The sequence below is a fragment of the Pezoporus flaviventris genome, unplaced genomic scaffold (genome assembly GCF_033815535.1).
Source record: "Pezoporus flaviventris isolate CSIRO_AGI_PZ_B2104156 unplaced genomic scaffold, CSIRO_AGI_Pfla_v1 ptg000007l, whole genome shotgun sequence".
Classification (NCBI taxonomy): Eukaryota; Metazoa; Chordata; class Aves; order Psittaciformes; family Psittacidae; genus Pezoporus; species Pezoporus flaviventris.
Genome location: NW_026892555.1, coordinates 63122020 through 63149729, shown reverse-complemented (window position 1 = coordinate 63149729; position 27710 = coordinate 63122020). Strand labels below are relative to the sequence as shown.

Here is a 27710-nt window from a genome sequence, read left to right as displayed (position 1 = left end):
GATTCTGATCAAACCTGATCTCTCATTCTAACAATCAAGTTAATTAAAGTTTAAAATTTTGGGCCATGAACAGGTTTGGATGTGGACTCAGCCTAAGTGGGTGCCATGCACACTAACAGGCATCAGCAAGTTTTGCCAGCACGTTACGATAGGGGAGCTGATATCCTCTAGTTCACCTTCACCACCAGTGATTCCATAGCTGACGTCAGAGGCTCGTCTGTAGTTCTTCAGATGGACATCCAGGCATTCACAAGGCAGAACATGTGGATATCTCTATTGACTAAGTTACCCAGCATTAAGTAGATTTATTGATAACATCTTGGCTGTCAAATACATGGTAGAGAATAAGACAGAGCATCCGAGCTGTTCAATTTAGATATTTCATAAAGAGCCTGCCAAGACATTGACTTTTCTTGGCAGATGAGATATTGTAGCAATCGTTCTCTGGAAAGCTGTGTAGTACAACATTGTGGTGTTATTCATTAGAAATGAGACAGATTAAAATCCAATCACAGAAGGGAAGCTCTGCAGGCCAGGAAAAAAAATAAAATAGCTGCCTATTCCTGCATAATGTGCATCTCTCAAAAACTCTGAAAAGGCTAAAGAATGCCTCATATCCGAGGCTGTTGGAAATGACAGTGGAGGAGACAAGTTGTTCTTCATCCCTCAGTGGAACATCTTAGATGTCTTGATCCTCACTGTCTTCAGGATTTATACTACTCAGCTGTCAGTAATGCCAAAGGCACTTTGGTGGGTGAATAATATCCTCACCTACATGAAAGAAAGAAGGGAGCAAGAGATTCATTCATTTTTGAGATTCTGCTATAGCCTTTATTTATAAAATATGTTTTTATGGAGAGTCTGCCACAGCTGTGGGTAAATGAAAGGTAACTGTTCTTCATTTTCTTGTTTGAACTTTAGTCCATGTGGGAACATATGTATTGCTTACTGAGGGGCAAAACTTAAATGATGATATTGTTACTCTGATCTTTGAGAAGAGTAAATATGACAGCTCACCATCTGGCAAATGGTCTAAACATTGGTCTTTTTATATAAGTGTGGTTTTGGGAGTTGCATTCCCCCTAGAATATTTTTAATCATCTCATAGATCACCTGCCTAGTTTCAAATGTCTCCTGTCAAATATGCTTTAGCTTCATGCAAGGAATTTACAACTTGTGAGAAACAAAGAGTACTTGATGCTTGCTGGAGTCCAGTGGGTGGCTTCTTTGATCCTTACAGGAGAGTTACACTGTGTTAACTTGCATCAGTCCTATGAAGGCTGATGTAAAGGAATAGCATAGCCTTGCAAGGAAATCATAGTGATTGATTGTCAGTTAACAGTTTGACTGAAGGGGGCAAATATCATGCTTCAGTAAATGTCTGATGTATCTCTTTGTATGAGACTATCAAGTGGACATAATATCCTGTTCTGCAAGTGCTGACATATACCCAGCTCTGGTAAACTTCAGTACAGATTTCTTTACCCATCAGGATAAAATCTCTTTTAGAGATTTGAGCTATGTCCTGTTGCCTGAATTTGGATCTCCAGAGTCTCTTATGCAGGATGGAGCCAGCAGACCCAAGCCTAGCATCAAATGAATATAAGCTTATCTACCACTTCCTATACATTTCTTCAGCAACAAATTTGCAAAAATGTGTAAGGGCATGCAAGAAGGAGAGTTGAAGAGAAAAAGGCTTGCCGAGAAGTGTGTCATTGCACAGAGGAAGAACATGTATTTTGATCTTGTTCAGTCAGTTTGTGGTGGGATATCATCCAAATCTTTTAGTGAGCACAGACATCTTAATGTCTTCCTTACTGTACTGAGTAATTCAAAACCATTAATTTATCTATTAACATGGAAACTCATTAAGTTTAAGCAAAGAAAACCCAAACATTTGGATATAACATTCTGGCTTGATCATACATTCCAAGGATGACACAATATCATGGATCATCTAGTTCTAGAGCCATAGCTGATCTTTGCATTTGGATTGTAAACCTTTCTAGTTGAGCAGCAGGGATTCTTGAGAACTTGTTTCAGAACTGGTTCACACACTTTGCAGATTTTCTGCTCTGGCATTTGAAGCTCAGCCCACACTGAAAGTGGAGATTCCTGCCTGACAGAAAATCCGTCTTCCCTGAAATCCTTAGTCGGATATTGAGATGGTCAGTTATTCAGAACTGGGATTTGCTGACAAGTGAACAAATCAGCAAATATACCCATTTGCTTGGGTGCCTGAATAAGAGCAGAATATGTCGGAAAATAGGATTGACTGTCAGTATTAAAATGGATAGTCTGTTATGCCTTGCGTAAAAAACATTTTCATGAAGAGTTTGTTGTGTGTCTGTTTGCTTGCATGAATGCAGTGAATTCTTGCATGAATTCTAGAGGAATTTAGAGCCACATACTCATGTGGCTGAATGTGCAAAATTTGAGTCTGAGTGCTATTGCCAAACTAATTGCACAATGATATTGCTAAAAAAAATCTTTGCAGACAGTAAGGCTGTTGAAATGTCATAGGATATTTCTGTGAAAAAAAAAAAAATAGCATGAACTGTAAAGTTCTTGTAGAGCTTTACAGTAACAGAACAGTCACTATGGGAATTGTACTGTGATTTATGTGATAATCAGGTAGAAACAGTGTCTTAAGGCATGGAACCACACACCACAGGCATTGTGATTTCAGTATGGAGGTTGTTGAACAGCCAGTGGGCAGTGTTACTGAACATGAACTGTTGGGTTGTTCACTAACACCCTGCCTACAGTCTCCAGCACTCATAATCGATGAGGATGCACATCTCCTGTTTTTCTAAAATTGGTCCTCATCATGTTATAAAATGAAAAGTAATTTATTCAATTGTAATTAGGTGCTGTGTCCTTTACTTTTAACCAAAATTTCCTACTCATTTTTTCAAATATTGAAACTGCATTTTTATGTTCAGAGAGATCAAGAGATTCAGAGTTGGAGTTCCAAAAGTGACCAAAATTAACTTTCGAATGTGAAAAATAGAAGTAATTGATGAGGTATTTCTCACTAAATAATTCCTAAATCTTTTTATCATCCTTACAAAAGCTGTAATACAATTGCTGCAGTTTCATAGAATCATAGACTGGTTTGGGTTGGAAGGGACTTTAAAGACCATCCAGTTCCAACCCCCCTGCCACAGACAGGGACACCTTCCACTAGACCAGGTTGCTCAAAGCCCCATCCAGCCTGGCCTTGAACACTGCCAGGGATGGGGCAGCCACAGCTTCTCTGGGCAATCTGTGCCAGTGTCTCACCACACTCACAGTAAAGTTCTTCCTCATACCTAATCTAAACCTACCCTATTTGAGCTTAAAGCCATTCTGTCTTGTCTTATCACTGCCTGCCCTTGTGCAAAGTCCTTCTCCAGCTTTCTTATAGTCCCCCTTTAGGTATGGGAAGGCTGCTCTAAGTTCTCCCTGGAACCTTCTCCAGGCTGCACAACCTCAACTCTCACAACCTGTCTTCACAGGAGAGGTGCTCCAGCCCTCTGATCATCCTCGTGGCTTCCTCTAGAGGGACAAATCTGTGTAATTTTTTTAGTTTTGTGTGACCTTGTTCAATTTATTAAAATGAATCTAAGCAGTTTATGTAAGATTTACATTACTCTACAAATCTGTGGCTAAATATAAAAATAAAGAAAAGGAAGCAAAGCATATTATGTTCTTTTCAAATTTAACCATGCTAAAAATGATACTAATATCATGCATTTAATTGCAGAACAATTCTAGTATCTTTTTGCAATGTCCATCATACTATTTTCTGCTAAGCAGGAGAAAATAACCCCAAAACATTGAAATTATCTAAACTTAAAATATTTGATAAATTGATTTAATTAAAATTAAAATGTTTTTCAACATCAAAATTCACACTGAACCATATGTTTCCCTTTTCCTTGGAGAGGGAAAGAGCTATTAGTAGTTCTAACCAAGTGTTTCATTAAAGAAATGAAAACTTAGATTTGCTCAACCTTTATCTGAGAACTTGGCTATTGTGTGAAATAAAAGGTAATATTAAGTCATAAAATGCTATCTGTTCTGTGTTTTATAGATGTTAGCAGCAATTTTTCACATGAGAAAAAGGCTAGCCCAGCTCCTGAAGTAATATTTTTCTGTATATGCTCCTGAATTTAGGAATATTTTCTAAGTATGTTTCTCAGTATGAAAGTAAAATGATCTCTTTTGACTTCAGTCATAGATTCTTAAAGTGTGATAATTTTTTTTTAATGTGTGGAGGTGGGAGGGAGGAGGAGGGGAGGGATTGACAACGTGTTATAGTGACTGCAGAGAAGATGTGGTATGATTAAAACCTTTAAAATTACTAAAGCAGGCATAATACCAAAGCATTTTATCTCAAATCTCCCGTCTCACAACTTTACATTACTAGTTCATGTAAGCAATGAAAAGCATATATTTTCAGATGGTTTTAATATGCAAAGTTTTAAAAGAAATTAGGGAAATTTTAAAACTGATCATATGAATATTTGTCACTTTAGTGTTATTGAATAGTAATATTTGACAAGTTAAACATAGAAGTTTTATTCTCATTAGTGCTATTGCTTAATCCTTTTCTTCAAACACCTCAGTTGCTCTCTTAAAGCATTTTAAGTTCTTGAACTTGTAGAAAATGGAATAGTTCTGAACTAATTTTGCTGTCTGCAGCTGTATTTTGTGCAAATTCTCTGCACAATTTGAATGGCCAACTGAAGTGGTTTCTAGAAAGTCTGTGACTGTATTTAACTGCCACGTATTTTATTCAATCTGCAGGGTAACGATGTTCGAATAATCCTTGGCCAATTCGATGAGGAAATGGCTGTGAAAGTTTTCTGCTGTGTAAGTAAATATATTCCATTTCATATCACAATAAAGAATATGTTACGTTTGAATAAAAAAAAATAATTTGAGCACAAAAATATCTTCATGTGGTTCAGCTCAGCCAAGGTTTATATTCTAAAGAGAGGTTACATATGCTTAGCTCCATTTCTCTTTCAATAAAATACTTTGTACTTGACTTCAGCTTGATTTAGGTGTTGACTGTATGGTTAGCAGCTTCCTATATTTTTCCTGTAGTGGAATGAAATGCCAAATATATCTTGAGCATTTATCAGATCCAGGGAAACATTTGTATAGTAGCAGCAGATACAGACAAATGTAAGATTTGAATCCTGTCCAAGAGTTGTGCTCTGGTGGTGATGTCTGCATGTGTGTGATTTTTGCATGTTTTGCTTTGAGAGAATAAGAAATTCAAGCAGTTCCTATACATGCTAACTGAGCAACCCTAATAATTTCTTCTACTCAAAATATTGCTAATTGTACAGTTGTCATTCACTTCTGACTGTTGTATGTTTTACATGAAAGTGAATATTAGTTTGTAAAATATAAGTGTTTTGAATTAAAAGAAATACAGTAAGACCAGCATACATAATTGTCTCCATTTGTTTATGTATGTGAATATGGTGCAAAAACGCACAATGTGAATCTCATTGAAAGAATCAAGTCTAAAATATGGATCTTTATTTGTACCTGCTAAAAAAAAAAAACACCAAACCAAACCAACAGGCAGATTTTAGTGTCCTAAATTTTTATTGATGTTGAATTCTTAGTCTAAATAACCTCATTAAACCTGTATGAGCAGTACACAATATAATGGAAAAGCAATATTGTTTTCTGAGGGTGTTCTGTAGTGTTCACTTAGAGAGACAATTGCCTATCCAAGCAAAGAAAGGACAGGCAGACGTTCAAAATCTGAGTACTACATGTGTTATCAGACACATGCTGGCTCATACTCAGCAGCTGTCCCAGTTGCTGGCAAAATTTGGAAAGAAGGTTGTAGAGTATATTTGGAAGGAACAAAATCCATTTTCATCCAAAAGGAAATGGACAGTATTATTTTCTTTTTCATTCTTCTCATCTCTGATAGGTCTTTGTATATGGATTTTTCTGTTCTGGCATTTAAACTGGATTGACAGAGATAATATTCCATTTTCCATTCCTGGAAGAAAGAATGGTCCTTCCGCAGCCCAACTCTTCCTCAGATCTCTCGTGGTGGGACTGTGTTTCCCCAGTTGAGTGGTCTTAGTCAGACCCAATGTTAGACAAGAGATTGGCTTCATTTGTGCCACTGCCCTTAGTATTTAGTTGCCTTACCCTACAATTCTTTTCCAAGCCTGTGGGAATGTGAGGACACTTTCCTTTGAAGAGAATTCCTTTGAAGAGAAGAGTGTTCTTTTCCCTGCACCTCCTTAAGTGGGTGAAGTCTCTTTCATACAAATACCTGCTGCATCTTTTTGTGGCAACAGTTTGGTAGTAGCATGGGAAGTGTGTGTAACTCAGAACGGTTTAAAGAATGATGACTGATCCTAAATTACATTAGTGTCAAAAATAATAAGGCATATTTTTCTGGAACCTTGAGAAATTTGAGAGATCACTTATTTCAGTTTATATTAATGCATTTATATGAGAATTTCAGCAGAAGACTGCAGGAGAGGGCAGTTCAAAGTAGGTCATTTATATATTAATGCACTGCAATATGTCAGTAAGCTTGTTATTAGTCATAAAATGTATTGTTGGCTCATACATTTCTACAGCTATGTGCCCCAAAAAGCAGAATAATTTAGATATGTTAATTTTTTTAACCCCTTCCTCAGGTGTATCTTTAGAGAGGTTGCACTTTTGGGTCCGTATTATATTTTGGAGGGTGGCTGATGTCAGCCAGAGAAAAACTTCAAGTTTGTTAAAGGAAGATGCTATTGTACTAGTGTGTGAGAATTTGTTTTGTTTGGTTGTTTGGTTTTTGTGGTTGTTATTGTGTTGTTTTGGTGTTTTTTTCTGATTGTGGTTATAACTGGAATAGTGTTTGCCAATGGTTTGTGTAGGTGGGAAAATCTTTAAAGTCTGCCTCAGTTTTCTGTCTGGATTAAACAATCATATGCTGTGAGTTTTCCTCAGGACATCCATTGGAGTTCATATAGAATCATAGACTCGTTTAGGTTGGAAAAGTCCTGTAAGATAATTGAGGCCAACCATTAGCATAGCACTGCCAATTCTACCATGTCCCAAAGTGCCACATCTACATGCATTTTAAATACCTCTAGGGAAGGTGACTTAACTGCTTCCCCGGCAGCTATAATGCTTGACAACCCTTTCAGTGAAAAGATTTTTTCCTAATATCCAACCAAAACCTCCTCTGGCACAACTTGAGGCCATTTCTTCTTGTCCTATCACTTGTTACTTGGAAGAAGAGACGAACCCCCACCTCACTACAACCTTCTTTCAGGTATCTTTAGAGAGTGATAAGGTCTCTGTTGAGTCTCCTGTCCAGGCTAAACAAACCCAGTTTCCTCAGCTGCTCCTCTTAATATTTGTACTCTAGACACTTCATCAGCTTCATTGCTCTTCTTTGCACACAATGTGCTCATTCTCATTTTGCCTGACCATTCCCTTCCCCACCACCTGAATACACACACATGCAAAAGATGCAGAGCACATGACTCAAAGATAAATGGACTAAAAGATAGTCTAATTCAGTGGCAAAATTTAAAAACATGACAGGACTAATTGAAGCAGAAGGTCATATTTGCAGGTGTTTTTTATGATGATTTGCGCTGAATTTGGAGAAGGCTGAGGTTCTTAATGACTTCTTTGCCTCAGTTCTCACTGGTAAAGGCTCTGACCACACCGCCCAAGTCTTGGAAGGCAGACACAGGGACTGTGAGAATGAAGACCCTAGGGCCACTGTAGGAGAGGACCTGGTTCTCGACCATCTTAAGAGCCTGAACATGCACAGGTCCATGGGACCTGATGAAATCCATCTGCGGGTCTTGAAGGAACTGGCAAATGAATTTGCTAAGTCACTGTCCATCATATTTGAAAAATCATGGCAGAAAAGTGAAGTTCCCGAAGACTGGAAAAAGGGAAATATAAGCCCCATTTTCAAGAAGGGGAAAATGGATGACCCAGGAAACTACAGACCAGTCAGTCTCACCTCTGTGTCTGGCAAAATCTTGGAGCAGATTCTCCTGGAAGGCATGCTAAGGCACATGAAAATCAACAAGGTACTTGGTGACAGCCAGCATGGCTTCACTAAGGGGAAATCCTGCCTGGCCAATTAGGTGGCCTTCTATGGTAGGCCTGTGGAACTGATGGATAGATGGACAAGGGTAGTGTTGATGTCATCTACCTGGACTTGTGAAAAGGGTTCGACACTGTCCCACACGACATCCTTGTCTCTAAATTGGAGAGACATTAATTTGATAGGTGGACCACTCTGTGGATAAAGAACTGGCTGGATGGCTGCATGCAAAGAGTTGTGGTCAATGGCTCAATATTTAGCTGGAGACCAGTAAGGAGTGGTGTCCCTCAGGGACTGGTCATGGGAGCAGTCTTATTCAACATCTTTGTCAGTGACACAGACAGTGGGATTGAGTGCGCCCTCAGCAAGTTTGCCGATGACACCAAGCTGTGTGGTTCGGTCGATATGTTGGAGGGAAGAAATGCCATTCATAGGGACCTTGACATGCTTGTGAGGTGGGCTGATGCCAGCCTCATGAAGTTTAACCATGCCGAGTGCAGGGTCCTACACCTGGGTTGGAGGAATCCCAGGCACAGCTACAGGTTGGGCATAGAAGAGATTCAGAGCAGCCCTGTGGAGAAGGACTTGGGGGTGTTGGTCGATAAAAAACTGAAAATGAGCCAGTTTCATTGTGCGCTCGCAGCCCAGACAGCCAACTGTATCCTGGGCTGCATCAAGAGGAGCGTGACCAGCAGGTCAAAGGAGGTGATCCTGCCCCTTTACTCTGCTCTCATGAGACCTCACCTGGAGTATTGTGTGCAGTTCTGGTGTCCTCAACATAAAAAGGACATGGAACTGTTGGAACAAGTCCAGAGGAGGACCACGAGGATGATCAGGGGACTGGAGCACCTCCCGTATGAAGACAGGCTGAGAAAGTTGGGGCTGTTCAGCCTGGAGAAGAGAAGGCTGCATGGAGACCTCATAGCAGCCTTCCAGTATCTGAAGGGGGCCTATAGGGATGCTGGAGAGGGACTCTTCTTTAGGGGCTGTAGTGATAGGACAAGGGGTAATGGGTTAAAACTTAGAGGAAGTTTGGATTGGATATAAGGAAGAAGTTCTTTCCTGTGAGGGTGGTGAGGCACTGGAATAGGTTGCCCAAGGAAGTTATGCTCCATCCCTGGCAGTGTTCAAGACCAGGTTGGACGAGGCCTTGGGTGACATGGTTTAGTGTGAGATGTCCCTGCTGATGGCAGGGGGGTTGGGACTAGACGATCTCAAGGTCCTTTCCAACCCTAACTATTCTATGATTTGATGACTTAAATAAGCTTAGCTATTCATTTACCACTGGTGTCATAAATGGTTAGCAGTTTTAATTCTATGGTAAATCTTGGCTTCCTAATTTTATTTTCATCTCAGTGGGATGGATGTGATGTTTTTCATTTAATGGAAATTAAGGTATTTTGCTCAAAACTTAATGCTTCAACAATCAAAATGGTCAACTGTGTTGGATAGACATACTTTTTTTTCCGTTTGAAATTGGATTAGCTTGACTTTGCATCTTCCCAATGAAATCTTCAGTTCTGTAGAAAATTTACTTTTAAAAAATTGTTAGCAGGAATTTTTCCAATAGCTGATTTTCAAGCCATAGAGATATTGCAGTACAGTCATGTGCACATCAAGACTGATGCCTGCCTGATACAGTTATCTGTCTGAAATCAATTAAAGAAGATTACTGTTATACATAGGTCACTGCATGAGCTTCAAGTGGTTCTCTTAGTAAACATTTAGTAATAACTAAAGCCAGACTTAATCAGCATTGTTGATACGACAGAACTGGTCTCTGCTCTCCTTGATCTGATAGAGTTTTATTCCTGAGTTTTGGGAGTTAAAGGCACTACTGATTTTTAATGAGAAACAGATGGACATTCATTGCAATTTAGAACTCTATAGGCTTTCTCTAAAGGGTGGCATATAGAACGTGCCTGTGATGACATAAGGGAAACTCAATAAGAGTAAGATTTACACAAACTCAGGTAATTGTTTTCAACACATAGAAAGATCTCTCACAGAAATTTCTTTGTTGCAAATATGCATCTTTTTGTGGATTCAAACAAGAATGAAAACTTAAAAAAACAAAACCAGACCAAAACACTTCAGTCTCACAAGGGAAAAAAAATGTCCAGGACAATTTCCTGGCTGCTTGGTAGCAACTCAGTGTTTTGCAGCCTAGATAGGGCATGTGGGAAAGATTAGGGAAGATATGTGATTACTTTCTGTTTTTCTAATGGTACACAGCACTTGTAAACCTTCTTTGCCCTGCTCTTGTGTGCCAACAAATCTTCCCCTTAGAAAGTAAAACCTGTAAGAAGGGGTCTGTGTCTGCATTCAAACATTTTGTGAAAGATCTGCATATTTCAAGGAAACATATCTTTAAAGCATCAAAATCATCTCTGTTTAACAGAATCAACAGGAAGGAAGTAGTGGCAAAACCCCATTGTTTTGAAATAAATATTCTGGGACCCAGACACTGAAATGCCTGAACACTAGCAACTGTCCCTACAAAAAATGAGCGCATGCTCGTGGTGCTCAGCTTTGGAGGAGTTAGTTTTGGTCCTTTTGTCATTCCCAGACTACCCTTCAAGCCCTATCATTCCAGCAGATGAAAAGCTGCCAGCTCTTAAAGCATTTGTTGTTGGCTTTTGTCTGTTCGTTTTGGGTTTATTTTTTGTTTCTTTGGTTTGTTTTTTTTTACCACATTCTTGCAGGAAGGTGAAAGCTTGAGTGCAACTCTATTAGGAGTGATCCCTTGTTTCCAGGGTGGAATTTCCAGCTATTTTGTAACTTTCAGTTTTTATCCTGTATCCCAGGACATTTGCAGGTTACACAGGAAACAGGCTTAAGTGCTTATGCAAACAGAAAAATTCTAACAGCTATTTCAGGATAGTTTGCAGCCAATATTTTCTTGCAACACATGATTTGATACTTCTGTCTGTATAGAACAAGGGAAGCTACAGAAGATTGTCCTTCTCTGTAAGCACTTTTCTGTGTCAATTTGTGTCCTCAGTGATTTTAAAACTGTCAAATAAAAGGCACCATATTGCTGAAAGCTCTTGATTGACCTAATTGTGTAATGGAAACTCTTTTAGAATCAGGAAGTATTGCAGGATGGGATTGCAGTTTTCCTCACAGCTGGACCTGAGGGGCAGTGTCACCATAGCTGTAGCAGAAGTGGAGATGGGCAGGAGGGCAAAAGCATAAGTGATTCTAGAAGGGCAGAATTAATGATCTAGAGAAAGACAAATAATTTATGTGGAACATGGAATAAGTAACATGTGAGATGCGATACACTGGGTTTCAGACAGAAGCACTTTCAGCCGACATTGTATGAAAATGCATTAAATTCGATTTTGACCGAACAAAACTTCTGCAACCAGGAGCCAAACAAAACTTCTTTGTTCACAATATGTTTATGAACTGAGTTGGCACCAGTATAATGGCCTTCACAGATTTAAATCACAATTTTAATTTGGATATTAACATATTTAGGAGGCTGTCTTTTTTTGTATTTTTTACTATTCATCTTTATGTACCTGATAAGCTTTTGCTGTGATCTTTGGGATACTTTTCAAAACGATTATGTTCTGAATGACTAATATGTCCTGTTTGTATTCTTATCATTTCCTCCTCCTGTAACATTTTCTGTGAAGATCTAAGAGCTCTAAGGTTGCACCATGTATTACTAAAAATTGGAATTTTTACTGTACATCTTGTATCTCCAGTATTGCTTCTATTAGGAGCCAAAGAAGCATGAAGCCTGCTGTTTTGAAATGGAGTCTGGCTGAAATGTCAAAAGAGAAATATCTAGTTAAAAGACAGTGAGAGAAACATCTGAGAGAAAATTTGCTAATTTATCCTAGAACAATCTTCACAATGGAACAGAATATCTGTTGTGAATATATAAGCTTTCAGGCACAACAACATGTGTGCCTGAGTAATAAAGTATTTCTGTTACCTTTTATATGTATCTGCTATGTATTGAAAAGAGATAACCATCACCTCAACATCTTGGAGTACAGTGGGCTATATTCAGTATCCAAACAATATAGAATTTCACCTGAAGAAATTTCTTGCTGAAAAGAAATTGGAGATTTGCTTGCTCTATCAATTTACTACTGATTCATGCTCCCCAGGAGAAACTGCTTACTCAACATCCCTGTGGTCTCTGTTTTAGCAGAGTCACATAGTTCATATTTGCAACATTATAATTTGGTGGTGTCTAATATCCAAGCTTACTTGTTTTTGTGTGGTCTTCAGTATGATGTTAGGATGATAACTTAAACATGGCAGCATGGTAGTCTTACCACTCACATAATAGTTGTCTTATAGAGAATTTTATATGCTAATACTGCGCTTTCTGCTAATGTTCTTCTTTATCTCCCCCACTTTTAGAATACAGAATTTTATTTTTCTGGTTTTGAATAAATGGTCTATTGAAAGTAAAACAGGTTTTAGAAAATTCTCTTCTCATAACCTGAATTTTAAAGAAAGAAATCGTCAACAAAGGAGTCTTCATTATTAGCAAGTAATTATCCTAAACTGTTCAAAATATTTTTGTAACCTTTAATTATGCCATAATTTCATTAATAATGGAAAAAAAATGAACAGAAAACCGTCACTTTTATGTTCGCTGTGTCTATTGCAGTGTCTATTAGCTTTTCTATTTTGCTTTCTTTGTAGGCTTATGAAGAAGAAATGTATGGCAGCAAATATCAGTGGATTATTCCAGGGTGGTATGAAAATCTTTGGTGGGAATCCTGGATTAATTCCTCACAGTGTCTCAGCAAAAATCTTCTTGCAGCCATGGAAGGTTATATTGGAGTGGACTTTGAGCCTCTCAGCTCAAAAATGTTGAAGACCATATCAGGAAGGGTTTGTATTTTTCCTTCATATATTTTATTATAATCGTTAGTTGTCTCACCACTGTCTTGACACAACAAAGCACTGAGGAAGGAGGTGAAGCTAAAGGGTTCTTCTACAAAGATAGCTGGCAGTCATCATGGTCAGTCTTTCCACTATTTTTCAAATTTTAAAAATTTAGAAGTCAATTTCAATTCTCTATAGGGTAAGGAAGCAGTAAAGTCCCTTGCCTCACATCTGTCCTCTTCCCCCTGTATGAACATTACAGTTAAATGTACAGTAAAGCTTGAATTATTGTCTGCAGTAGTATGCACTGTGTCATGTCAGGTTCAATAGTTGAACACAGAAACAGGAAACTTTCATATTTAAACCTAATCCAGTAAATTGCTAATTTCAGTGGTGATTTGTGCCTCTCAGAACTAGGGGGTGGAGGCACTTGTTTTAAGTATGTAAATATGCAGTATTTCCATGAGGAGCATAACATTTTATCACAGAACAAATTAATGCAAACTCTGGCCAATGAATAAACATGCCTGATTTTGCTGCTTTTCATCTTTTTTTTCATCTGTCTTTCATGCCTTGCTGAGTGAGCATGGAAGGCAACTTTATAGAAAGGCAACTCATCATAAGATAGAACACCATAAAAGCATAGTAAACTTGTAAAACATAAACAAATTGCCACTCACATGATTTCATATTGGGCAAATAGTTGCTCAAATAAAGTCTATTTGATTTCCTATAAAGTGTAATCAGACCACTAATCTGCAAGGATATGGACTAATTCTGTTCTAGTATTATGGCTCACCAGTGTTCTGGTAGCTTGGTTGAACTGAAGCCTTTTGTCTAAAAGGAAAGCAAGTTGTCCTTCATAAAGAGAAGCACAACAGCTGCCTTTCAGTCTATCTCCTAGACCTCCCTCCCAGTCTCACCATCAGTCTTGTAAGTTAGGCAGCACATGGTTTTGGAATTTTAGTTTCTTTCTTAATTTTTGTTTTGGCGGCCATTTCCGTGTTAGTCATGCATGTCTCTGAATTGGAGGGTGCAGTTTGAGGTGTATGTTTGGATGCAACTCTGTAAAATATTAAATATTGAAGTAAAACTGAAGTTTTTCTCCTCTGCAGACTCCACAGCAATATGAAAAGGAATACAATGCTAAGCGTGGTGATGGTCAATCCAGCAAATTCCATGGGTATGCCTATGATGGAATATGGGTGATTGCCAAGACTCTGCAGCGGGCAATGAAGTATCTGAATACCACCAATAAGCATCAAAAAATTGAAGATTTTAACTACACAAATCACAAACTTGGAAAAATTTTTCTGGATGCTATGAATGAAACCAACTTCTTTGGGGTAACGGTAAGTCCTGAACTGGAAGTGGGGTGGGGTGGAGGAGGCTTGTGAATTTATGTCAGCATCTGAAACAAATATTAAATTTTAAATGTTTTTTTTTTTAAAAAAAGAAACACTGTTGTGTGTTGTGTGTTTCTTATATCTTCAGAGCTTCCATAGCTCTACTTTATCTTGGAAATTAATGTTGGTGCCTTGAGGCTCTTGCTCATTAGCTGTCTTCTGATGCCAGTTATCAGCTTTTTAAGCATGAATGTCATCTGAATTAACAACTCAGAGTGGTCTCAAGGGAACCCCAGATACTGGAAGTGGCAGTGACCTTTTAAGTGATTTTTTTTTTATATTAGTTGAGGAGTAGCTGGAATGTGACCTGAAAATCACAGTTAGAAAAGCTCCTATCAATTAACCACAAAGCAGATGTTGAAGTAGCAGAACTAAGGTTGTCATACATCTCGCAAACTGGTTCAAGGAGGAAATGCCTATGTGTAGACATCAACAATGAGTGCAGGCTCAAGTTTTGACATCTTTCTTAATTGCTGAAGAAATCTATGTTTTGTTTCACAATGTAATTGAAACTAATTTAGGATTTGCAAGTAAAAAGAAAATACTAGTTACCTGTGGAGTATACATTTTGTTTCCTTTTTACACTGAATTTGACTGAAGATTTCAGTAAAAGAATCTGGTATCCCACTACATCCATAGCAGGACTGATAAAACAGTAGCAGCTATGAGGTTGAAATTGTACACTGCTATTTAGTTCCGTTTTTTTTTATCTTTCCCCATCTTAGCCTTTCTGCCTGCTGTTTAGTCTTGACAGCCACTTATATTAAATTTTATAGGTTTCATTTGCACTGCTTAATTGCCCTTCACTGCTCCACCCTCAAAACAAAAAAAAAAAAAAAAAAAAATCTAAAACCTAAGATGAAGAAGTTTCAGAGATCAAGCAAAAAATCATATATGAACTGCATCCCTTTAAGGAGGGAATGAATCAGTGTTTCACCATCTACACTCAGCTGTGTTTATTTTCTTTATTCCCTCAGTTATAATGTTTTAAAAAGAAATTACTGCACAATTATTCACTGCATTTACTGTTTGTCTGAGGCATTTTGTAAAATGTTTCTCTTTAATGTTGTCACCAATCATCGTGACAATGCATAACCCATATCTGGCATTTGCAAGGATCATGCTTCTTGTTCCTGTAATACATTCACAAAAGGTATTTTAATCAGAAAGATATGAAAAGAAGAAAATCTGTAGCACCTACATTTTCTTCAGATATAATTAGAACAAACAATACCCAAAGTTCCAGATAGTGTAAAGGAGAGTTCTTAATGGGACGATACTAAATATTTTGTGTTGAAGTATTCAGAACATTGAATTCAGAACAGATTGTTTCTTACCAGAAATATTTTTAAACCTTTTATTCTTCAGTCTAATATATTGGTGTCATTTGTGACCTAATTTAAAACTTCCACTGGAACACAAGTTTTAAGTCTTGGAGTATCAAATTTCTTTTTTTTTTTTTTTTTTTTTTCTCCAGAAAACGGATTTTAGTGCAAAATTTCTTTTTAAAAAAATATTTTTAACAGGAAAAGGGCTTTCCTTTATTCTAGGGTATCTATGCCAAAGATAAAATGAGTTTCTGGAAAAAAGAAGAAATAAAAGGAAGGACTAAATCTTAGCAATAGTCAAAAACTCATCTAATGATATAATAAACTATGTTGTTAATTATTAGGAAAAAGGAGAAGTTAGACACGAATCCGTAGGTTAGAATCTAAATATTTAAAATCTGTTAAGAGGAATCTTTCATTATGCTTTCTGTGAATATGATATCAGAAACACAGTCGTGTGGTAAATAATAAATCTCTTTACTCAGTTTTATTTTCTTTGCAATTATTTCTAGCAAACCACAAAAAAAAAAATATAATTACTGTTTAGTGGATTTTGTCGAATTTTTTAAACAATTTTGAGAAGACTTGTTGGGAGTGAAGTGTGCCAGTTCCTGATTACACAGAATGTCATTCTTTCAATTTTCTATTATTTATTCTGCTTTATTTTTTTTTTTCCCTAGGACACAACACTTAGAAAACAGTTTAGGTTATTAAAAAGAAGACTTGAAAGGACTAATCCAGTTTTGTACATCATAAACTCAGTACATAGGTGTTACTTATTCTAATGCTACTGTGAGGAATCTAGTGGAAAGAAAATTATAGCTATTCCTTAAGCATTCCTGAAGGTTCTGCAAATTTCCTAGAATTTTTTTTTTCTCTTAGCAAAATGTTTTTTTCTGTTATTTTTCCTTCATGCTTATCTGACTTACACTCATACTGATCGTCATATAGTTTTCTCATATATTTTGAATATAGAGCAAGGAAACATATAATTGGTGTTTCATCAGAAAACAGTAATATAATTATCTGCTACACTTCTTGAAAGGTAAAATGGATACTATTTTAAGAAGGGACTTTGAGATCAAAAATTCAGTGTGAAGTAACAAAGACCTGCAGGGATGTTCCTAGAGTTTTGTTAATCACTGTCCTGATTTTGCAGTCAGATTCCAGCATGTTGACTGCTTTCAAATCATGTAAGGTATAGTATGATTAGAAAGATGCATCTGCAATTACCAGTTTTCAGGACAAGAGCTCTTTTGATTTGGCTTTCATGGTTTTCATTTTTCTAATTCCTTGCTTATAAGAGCTCTATTTAATGGCAAAGTTGTTGAAACAAACAAAAAGAAAACCCAAACTCTTCAAGGATTCTGAACAATTTTTTCCTCTTCTCTTAATCCAGATAAAGCCATTTTTGTAAACTGAATGCAATCCTGCTACTCTAGTTGTTTATAAACTGCCAGATTCCTATTTCCTTGCTAAATATATCCCTCTTCTCAAATAGTACGCATTCTTTCTGATAACCCGTGTCAGAAAATGAAAGATAAGAAGTGCTCACACAATTTATGTTGACAGTCTAGGTGTCTGAGGAGTCCCCTTATGTAGCTGGTAGAGCCATTGGAGATAATTTATAGTTGGAGAATCTCCTACAGTCTCTTTTGGAGTGTTACTACTTTGAATCAGTAGAGAGTGATAAAGTGACTAGAAACAATATATATATGAGATGTCTATATATCTGCATTTAAATTTTACAGCAGTTTGTAACATGCTACCTGTAGCATGTCCATCATATACGTGAAAAAAAAAATTAAATTTATTTTGTAATAAAACAAAAAGTTTATTTTGTGTAATATTACCATAGAACAACTTTGTAGACTTTATAATTAGTGAAGAATTAATGCTGTCTTCTCAGGATACTGAGTCATACTTAGCGCATACTGAATCAAAACACATCTAGAGAACAGAAAGATATTGGTTCAGCATTTTTTTTCTATTATTTCACTCTTTGTAAAGACTATGGATGGTTACATAGTACCTTACAACTACAACAATTTTATATTTGTTAGCAAAAAATATTGATTACTATTGGAAAGATATTAAATACCACATTTGTTTGCATATGGTAAAAGTTTGTATTGTTTCCATGGGGTAGCCAAGTGGTAGGAAAAATACAAGTGTTGGACATAATTTTCAATTTATTTTTTATGCAGAGCATGAAATGATTTTTTAAAAAGTTTTCCTCTAATTTTCTAATCACTTCACCTTTGTCACTGATGAAATGTCATGAATGTTACCATTCTCCCTGGTTTATGCTTGAAGTCTTGCAGCTGTTGCGGTAGGGTATTATACTTGAGTTTATTGCTCTTACCTGTGATTCTAAAGCAGGCTTTAGAATTGTTAATTTATTTCTCATTCTTATGGCCTTCTATTATTTGTGTGCTGTGAAAAAAAAAAGAAAAAATGCAGTGGAGGAGAAAGAAAATTAGACAATGTTGTCTTTCCTTTTGCATCAGCCAGAGACTCAAGCACTGTAGGATAAAATTTCATCACAGTACCTGCTCCACATTTGAAACCACAGCCATGAGATAGTTTTCAAGTGTGTCCCTGGTGTTCTGCATTTGAGTGGATCCAGTCATGTTTCATTACTGGAAAAAAGTTTATTGATATGAAGTTGATTTCATATTTTGATGCTGATTATTTCAAAATACTGATTTTAGCAGCTTTCCTCTGCTTTCCAGGTTTCAGTAGTCACTGTGCTGTACAGGAATCTCAGAATATAGGATGAATTATCTTCAGAATAGGAACAGGGAGAAAATATTTATTTAATGTCATCCATCCTGGAAAAACAACAAACATTAAGACGGGTAAATTCAGGAATACATTGGTCTTTGGCAGAGAATCAGATGGAATTGTCTGGGACTTCAGCAGAGTGAATTTATTATTAATATGGGAGTCTAGCAAACATTTCTGTGGTGGCATTGATCAGTGTAGTTAATTTTCAATTTACAGCTCTAAGTTAACTCCCAAGAACTATATATATCTGGAGTCAAATTTTCTTATTTTTCATTTCTGATTGATAGTAAAAGTATTGGGGGGAAGGCAGAAATTTTAAATCAAGTATCTTCTTGTTAATATAGAATAGTGCTTTAAAATTGCTTTTCATACTTCAAAAGTACATAAAGGGGAAGATGTGCAGGTTTAGTGTGCAGTGAAATACCTAATACTGTAGAGGTACCTTTTCCTGAGCAATGCTTTTAAATATTCCATCAAATTCGACTTGGTCTTAATTTTGAGCATGTGAGCATTATCCATAATTAGGTGATATGAGGAATTTCAGTAAGCAGCAAAATCCATAGTCAGGAAACTGCATACATGTATGTATGCGGACACATGCATGTGCTTACAATCCCATGTGCCTGCTGGCAGATCTTTTTTTCCCACACCTGACCCCAAGGGTTATGAATGTGAACTGCTCTGAACTCGATGCCTTGTGTTTCCTTTTGATTTTTGAGAACTTGCTTCCTTTTACAGGGTTTCATATTTACAACAAGAAAGAAAAATACTTTGGGTCTAGCTGTGTGCAAGACCTCCTGCATCTCTTTTTGCTTTTCCTGAACTTTGAATCTCAGCTTCCGTCAGTGGAGATAAATGTGATGGATCTCCCACTTCCTTACTCACTCGTGATTTCCAGTGCATTATCCACTCAGATTAGCAACTGAGAGCTTTAGAGTGGATTGGTGAGATAATTTGCTCTCTATATGGCCAGTTCATTTTGGAGACTCCTCAAAATAGAGCTGCTAAAGTAAGCCAACAGCAAGTTTGCACAGGGTCATAAACAGTGTTTGCTCATTAGGAAAATTCAGTGCAAATGTTTTCATCTGCCAACAATGTAAAACTGCATGCAGAGGGAAATCCTAACTTTTAAAAGTGAGAACTGAGATTAACTGTGACATTTCAAGATTAGCCCTCCAGCTAATCAGCAGTTGATTATTTAATAGACTTAGTAGGTGGCAAATAAAAAAGGATTTAGTCTGAAGTTGTAGAACACTTATTACTGCATCTGTCATTCTAATAGGTCAATATTTGATGAAAATAAATGAACAACATAGATTTCCAGAAAAGCTAGTCAAACATTTCCCAGATCTGACTAACATCTCTTAGCTTTCTCTGCTCTATATTTTTGTCTGTACGTAGGCAGTGTTTTACATACTACATAATACACCCTAGAAGCTGCTTTGTTGCTACCCCTACAAATAATAAAGAAAAAAAAAGCTGTAGTGAAGGTGATTGCATTGCCTAAACGGCGGTGCAGGTTTCTGCTTCACAGCATAGTTCTTCGGGGTTCTGAAGAAACAAAGCACATTTCAGTAGTTCCACCATCCTTGTTTTTTCTGAAGTGTGATTGATTTTGTAGCTGTCTGCTTCTACTGAACCTTTGATTTATCTTGTTTGTTGTGTTGTGCAGTTGTTTTGGTTTTGGTTTGGTTTGTTTGTTGTTTGGTTGGGGTTTGGGGTTGATTCCTTTTCTTGTTCTTTCTTTTCTGTGTTCTTTGAATTTGACTGATGAAAGACTAAAGAAAAAACATTTACTAAATTTGGAAGTTCTGTCCTGCTCTAGACCAGCAGATAAACTATAAGAGGATATCAGTGGTTTTAATGAGAGTTTTCAAGACAGTTTCTTCCTGTGCCAGTTGGTTTTGCCTAAGGCTGGTATAGAGGGCCATTTGACAAAAAATGTTGGAAGAGGGGACAGCCTATACATGCTGGACTAGCAACATAGGAACTAAGGTTCCTGGTATCTCTTGCATCAGAAAGAGATTGTTTCTCCTGATGGTTAGATGGCCTTTTGTGTTCTGTTTAGACAGAAGTACTAGGTAGGTAAGGTGTTCTTTGTCACCCCTCCAGCACATAGTTGAAAAAGCAGGAAAAATGTTATGTACCGTATTTCATTGTAGTAGACCCCTGTGCCTTACTTCAGCAAGTTCTTTTTGACATAATGTTGTTTGTGTGCCTTCTGAAAAAAGGTGATAAGATAAAGGCTAAAAGACACTTATGCAGAAGTGACCCTCTTGCAATAAGTGTTCCAATGAAACGTCATCTCTGAAAAACAATAGAAATCCCGGAGTATCCTCATCCATTTATACTGTGGCTTCAAACCACGTCAAGTACCTTACTGTCAAAGGCAGATGGCGCATCAGTGTGGATCTTTGGTGATGATCCCATATCAACAAGAGATTATGCACAGCATGTCTCTCCTCTCCGTATGCAAGCCTCTGAAAAAGTGTTCAGGATTTTCAATATATGCTACAAGAACTGTTTTGACAGCATCTCTCCTGCAAATATAATCAAAAATTGAAAATTTGGTGCAAGTCATGTGGTGTTGACAATGTTGCAAATTCCTAATTTTCTGTTTGCGAAATTTTGCCATTTCTGTCACTGAAACTGCAGCTGTAACTTCCCAAGGAAGGACTAGAACATTGCTGTTAAGGGTGATGCAGGAGGAAAATGAAGCGTGATGGAGAAGGGAGTCTTAGGTTCTTTAAATGCTCTAGGACCTGATGCAGTTCTTAGTCACTATAGTACATCAATTAATACAGTAGACTAGCAAACAACTGTTTAGAGTGCTATGATTATATAGTGCAGGTTAAAATTATTCCAAGCCCCTTTCAAGTATTTCTGCCTGTAGAGGAAGATTGCTCCTTCCACTAGAGAGAAAAGTCTTGAGTGCAGACGGGGCAGATGAGGGGTTTGCAGGTTCTGGGTTCTGGATGGGCATGCCCTTGGAGAGCAATTAAATCCATAGCTATGTCTCTGCACCCCACACACCTGTTTTTTAAAAGCAATGAGTCTGGAAAGGAATACTGCAGGAAAATGTGTATTTAGGAGAATAGAATGGGAAAGGAAAAGATTTCCTGAAAGGCTTTCATATAATCTGCATCACTGAGCAGTTCTGAAGTTCCAGTCTCCAGTGCCTCCTGTTCTTGTAATTTGTTTAATAGCATGTAGAGTTTAATGGCATCTCCACCTGCCTGTGCTTTTCTTGAAGCAGATTTTATTATCCTTGTTGAAGAGCAGATCACTAACAGATAATATTCATTCCATAGAAATGTGTCCAGATACAGATATATATGTATAGGTCATGTTTTTACTGGGCCATGGGCCCAGATGGGCAATGTGAGTGTTTACTAGATGGAGCGTGATGGTCTTGAAGAGCCAGCTAGGCTCTTTTATTGTTACCTGGCAGATGGTGTGTGATTCAAACAAGTACATTATCATACAGGCACAGCTTCCAGGTGAGTGCAGATGAAATAACATATAGGCAAAATTCTATGAATTATGGACATTCCAGAGTAACAGTATTTTTCAGTGGTATAGTTAATTCCTGCATCTGGTGTCACTAAGAGAAGAAAAAAAAACATGGCAAATTCACAGATGGTACTGCTTCTACCTGCTACACCTCCATTTGAAACAGCAAGCAGACTTCTTCCATGGATACTTCCAAGCCCTCAGCTGCCCGGTGGCTTGAGGATGAAGTTCACCATAGTACAGCCTTCGGCTGCAGCATATTCTCTCGATATGCACAGTGGTCAGAACAGCAAGATTAGTTATCCTGCATCAGCTTCAGTCTACAGACTTTCTGAGACCTGATTCTGATTTATTTCTCTTCCTTCCTAGAAGACAGCACTGCAGAAATACCTGAGTTAGGTTAGAGAAATGAATGCCTTTCAGTCATGACTCTAGATTTAAAAACTGCTATGATTTTAGAGATGGCATATTTTAGAAATGGTATAAAATGGAATTTCTGAGTGCTAGAGGGTATTACAATTCTTTTTTTATTTTCCAAGGGAACAGATGTTAGCCCTGCTGCCTTGGGGTCGCGCCAGCTCTGGTAATTCCGTTCTGTGTACCTAAAACTCTCACTGAGATTTCAGATGGATAAGGAAGTTATTATTTACTAGCTTTACACCAAGACTCTGCTGGGACAGTAAATGCCATAAAGATGCAAAATTTTAGAATTATTGTTCTGCCTTCCTTTAGTAGGCATTGCATTTTATGATTATTTCACTATACAGGCAAGTATAGTAAGATTTAACTGATTTGATCCTGTTCCTGTTTCAGTCAGTGGCAAACCTCTTTTCATCATGAGCTGGAGGAGGTCTTTACCTAGCAGAGCGCTTTAATAAATAATTTGTGGATATAACTCAAAATGTTATTCTAAAATCCTTTTTGGTCACAGAAAATTTAGAAGAAACTTCTGAAATGCTTTCTAGAATTAACGAGTATATTTTAAGAGTGCTGATCAGTTGCAGTGCTTTAAGTTAGTAATGAATGATTAGACACAAGAACTCATTCAAACACATTTGGAGAATGCCTTTAGATAGTGTACTATGTGGAATTACATGACTCAGATGTCAAATAACTGTGAGCGATTAAAATAATGTGGTGAATTATAGCAATTTTAAAAGTAACATATAGTGATGCCTATAAAAGACTGAAACTTCTAATGCAGATCATGTAAATCAAAGAAATGCTGAATATTTTAGTGATCAGTTGTGCTCATATATAGTCTCATGGCACAACAAATTCTTAACTGGGTATCAGATATTTGGGAATATAGAAAAAGGAGAAATCTCAGAGAGCTTATGAATTATATTATGAAAGTTGAAGCAATAGGAAGACTATTAATAAACAAGTTTGTGAAAGTCTTGAGAATATCTTTTCTACTGTTGTTTGAAGCGCTGTTATCATACAGCTCTAAAATCTTCTAAACATCTGTTTTGCTTTATGTTATGTATTGGGAGTTTAGAGAGTAATTAAAGCACATAAATGATAAATATATTTCTCAATATGCCAAAATCCTAAACCAGGTTAATATAGGAAATTATAAATAAATTATGAAATATAAAATCAGTTATGCTTATTTTTATCCTTTGCATCACTGATTTGGAACTTTATGAATAGAAAAAAAAGAAATGCATTTTTATGATAATTTTGATACCATGCTTCCAAAGATATGTTGATTTAGGCTATTTGGACTATTTCTCTCCATTGCTGAATAGTTGCATGGGAACTAGGTTACCCCATCAGTGGGCAATTTTAAGAAGCTTTTAAAAGGAGTCATTTTTTTTGGCTTCAGTGAAAGTGACCCACATTGATGATGCAAGAATTAGAGTTTAGCCTCATGGGAATTTTTGTGTGTACCTAAGAGCAAAATTTTCCCTTAGAGAATATTTTGCACTATGACATTTTTGCTTTCTTTTTCAGCAAAAAAAATTAAACTTTAAAAATTCTTTTAATTCTCTGCTCACATTGCAGTACTTCTGAGATTTGGGCTTCACCAATGAACATCCTGTCTGCTGTTGTTAATCTTTATGACAGCTCAAGGCAAAAATATTCCTTAAGTTGAATATAGCATTTCAAAGATTGTGAATCCACCTGTAATGTTAAAAATGGTGTTATTAGCTGACTTAGCCCGGAAATGCTCTGAGGTTGTCAGGTCTGATGTTCAATGGATTATATTTTCATACATCACTGCTCCTCTTTTCTGGCTGTCATGATTTCTATGATGAACTAGTTTTCTCCCTTGGAGAGGTGTTCCAGTTGCAAATAGGGCTCTTGGAGCCTGCAAGCATTTTAATAAAACACAGGAAAAATTAAAGTATTATAATAGCATTTATTATAGACAGATGCAAAGTACATTTTCAAATGGTTTTCTATTATTTTTGGAATAAGCTTTTAGGACTTCTGTGTTTGTTACTCTGCTCTTCTTTACAGTATTTTCTCATAGAAGGTTACCTCAATTGTTGCTGGTGATAAGGATGGTTTTTGAATTATTTATACTCTGCTAGAGCAACGTTAAGATCGTATTCTTTTTCTAAGATTTCATAACACAGCAGAGATCTTGCACTTCAGTAGAGTATATGGACTTTCCTCTTGGAGTTCTTCACATGAACAAAGAATGGAAGATAAGGATGCAGAAAGTGCAGTGAAGACCTTGCTGGAGCCCTTCTGTCTAGGAAACCATGCTCTACTTGTGCTGAGTCCTAGCTTTGGAGCTGCCATGGACCTACAGTGGTTTTCCATCTACGATGTATTGACATAGGGTTTTTTGCCAAATCAGTAGGCATAAATTAGCTATATAGGAGCCAACTGTTTAGTTGGAAAACTTTGAAAAATATAGTTATGGATTATATCATGTAAATTCTGAATATTTTCAGCCTTGAGAAAAGAAAGCTCAGGGTAGACCTTATTACCATGTTCCAACATTTAAAGTGTGGCTACAAAGAAGATGGAGAGGAATCACAAGGGAAAGACAGGATAATGGGCACAAGTTACTCCTGGGGACATTCTGACTGAACACAAGAGGAAAATTTTTCACAGTGAGAGCAACCAGCCATTGCAATAATCTCCCCAGGGAAGTGGTGGACTCCCCAGTGTTGAACACTTTTAAGGTTTATCTGGACAGGGTGCTGGGCTGTCTAGTCTAAGTCATGCTTTCCAAGAAAGGTTGGACCAGATGATCCTTGAGGTCCCTTCCTCAAGGGCCATCTGGTCCTAGTATTCTGTGATTCTACCTTGTAAATTGTGCCCCAAAAACTTCTGGTGCAATTCTTCTGCTGTGCAATTTCAGTTCTGCCTCATTCATTCTAGCTGCTGAATTAGCGGTTCCGTTGTGTCTGATCATGTAATTAGAGTAGTGTTGTGTCTAAGTAGTCATCATTATAAGTGCTGCAAAATATGCAGAGCTGAAAAACACAGCTAGAGGCTCTAAAGAATATTGCCTCAGAAGTGAGAGACGGCAGCAGAGGCTGACAATTGTCCTTCCCTCCTTCCCTCAGCCACCCACAGAGAAGGACAGGGTCCTGTTTCCCGCAGTGGAAGAAATAGCTTTTTGAATCATTTGTGGAGTCTCATGAACTGAAGGTCATGCCTCACCTGACTTTCTAGCCATGCATGCTACCACTTGCTTTCTAATGCACTGTGGTGGGGCTGCTGCATCTGCCTGCTGACTGTGGGACTGCAGCCTCAGCATGTTCAGTTGAACGACTTTGGTTAAAGTGTTCTTCTGGAGTTACAAAGGGGAGAAGTTACAGTGGCCAGAAGTGCATGTCTCAGCTGAATGTGAATTCAGTGAGACAGAGGTAAATTTCTGTATCTTGGAGGCTCTTGCCTTGCCAAACCAATTCACATGTGTGCTACGTACCAGAGAAAAATGTGAGCATCTCAAAAAAAAAAAAACAAAAAACCATGATATTTTCCAATTGGAAGTGTTTGACTTTCTTAACACTGAGTTTCTTATGATCACAGTCACATCTCAGAAATTTTGTTATTGGTGCTTTTGTTATGAATGACCCTGAAGACATTTAAGACCCAAAATGGTTTTGTTCTTTTTTTTTTTTTCCTAAGTGGAAACCTTTCCTGGCTACACAACTTCTTCTCCATTGTGTCAATTTCATTGATATAGAAACAAGGTAGAAATTTTAGAAAGGCAAGTATGACACCACAAAACTCTATAGGGGATTAAACACATAATTTGCCTCAGGTAACAACACATAGATCAGTTAAATTGCATCTAGAAATAAATCAGTCCAGCTACATGTACAGCTGAGGAATAATTGTTTGCTGGTCTCTGGATGAGTGCAAAATGAATCAACACAGCGTTAAACACTGGTTAACGTAACGATCATTGTGAGCCTTATGCAGACCTCAGCAGTGTCACAAAGCCATTGTAAGGACCTTTCCATTGTAACTCTGAAGCTGTTTATTGATTTGTGAATTTCAGTGGGATTTTAAAGCTACTGATTTTAATGGGATTTATCCTTTGGCCGATTTTTTGCATGCAAGGACTGTGGCTCTGTGAAATTTGGATCTCTTTGTATCTAGGCAATGTTTTCTGCTTGTTTCCATGTTGAAGATGCAGTTTATTTTATAGAGGTCAAAGGGCTACATTTAGTATTGTAGGAAAGATTCAGTGCTTAGTTTTCAGCCTAATGTTTCAGATTTAATGTATGTGTTAGTATCCAGTTTTACCTCTTGCAGAAAGTAAGGCAAAATTTTATGGGAAGAAAGACATCCTTTGGTAGGTGTCCTGGGTTCAGCAGTAGCAGTCATTTTTCTCCTTCTTGGTAGCTGGTGCAGTGCAGTGTTTTGACTTTCGGCTCGGGAACAGAGCTGATAACAAGGATGTTTTGGTTTGGCCAAGGACTTTGTGAGCCTCATGCTCTGCCAGGGAGGAGGGGAAGCTGGGAGGTAGCAGAGACAGGACACCTGACCCAAGCTAGCCAAAGAGCTATTCCATACCACAGCACGTCATGCCCAGGATGTAACTGGGAGTTAGCTGGAAGGGCTGGGGGACTGCAGGGTTGGAGGAGGTATGGGTCGGTGCTTGGTCGGGCTGAGGGGGGCGAGTTATCAGTCGGCTGGTGCTGAGGTGTTGTATTCTCTTCCCTTGTTATGTCCTTTATCATTATTATTATTGGTGGTAGCAGCAATGATTTGTGTTATACCTTAGTTACTAAACTGTTCTTATCTCAACCTGTGGGAGTCGCATTCTTTTTGACTCTCCTCTCCGTCCCTCTGGGAATAGGGTAAGGGCAAGAAGGGGGGGAAGTGAGTGAATGAGTTACCTGACTGGGTTTAAACCACGACAGTAGGTATTTCCTAAGAGTGCAGTAGAGCAAATTAAGTTTTTTCTTTATGACTATTTTCTATAACACAGCCATTAAGCCTCAAGGGACACAGCAGGGGCTATTTTTCTTTTTAGAGGTAATCCCTAATGTGGGAGGGAGGGAGGAAACATGGTCCAAAGTAGTTCTATCCTGCATCCCTTGCTCCTGGGCAACAGGTAAAGCTGTGGCAGGGGGATCGGAAATCCCTGTAGATGTGGTTTAGAAAACGTTTGGATAAGTAAGTGTTATGGGTCATGAATATTAAGCATGTTCTCCCTTAAAACCTAAGTAGTGGCATCTTAGTCACTGGGCTCATAGATTTCCGTAGCTGTTACTGCAAATAGCATAT

The 27710-nt window shown here is 37.6% G+C and overlaps 1 protein-coding gene across 3 annotated transcripts in view; it reads left to right on the top strand.

Annotated features, from left to right (window-relative positions):
• GABBR2 (gamma-aminobutyric acid type B receptor subunit 2) overlaps positions 1–27710 on the top strand; it is a 445208-nt gene that overhangs the window by 206345 nt on the left and 211153 nt on the right. For all 3 annotated transcript variants that reach the window (XM_061449004.1, XM_061449005.1, XM_061449006.1), the window contains 3 exons: positions 4795–4860; positions 12776–12967; positions 14077–14313. In XM_061449004.1, coding sequence (XP_061304988.1) covers positions 4795–4860; positions 12776–12967; positions 14077–14313 — 495 coding nt within the window. The remainder of the gene's footprint in view (positions 1–4794; positions 4861–12775; positions 12968–14076; positions 14314–27710) is intronic.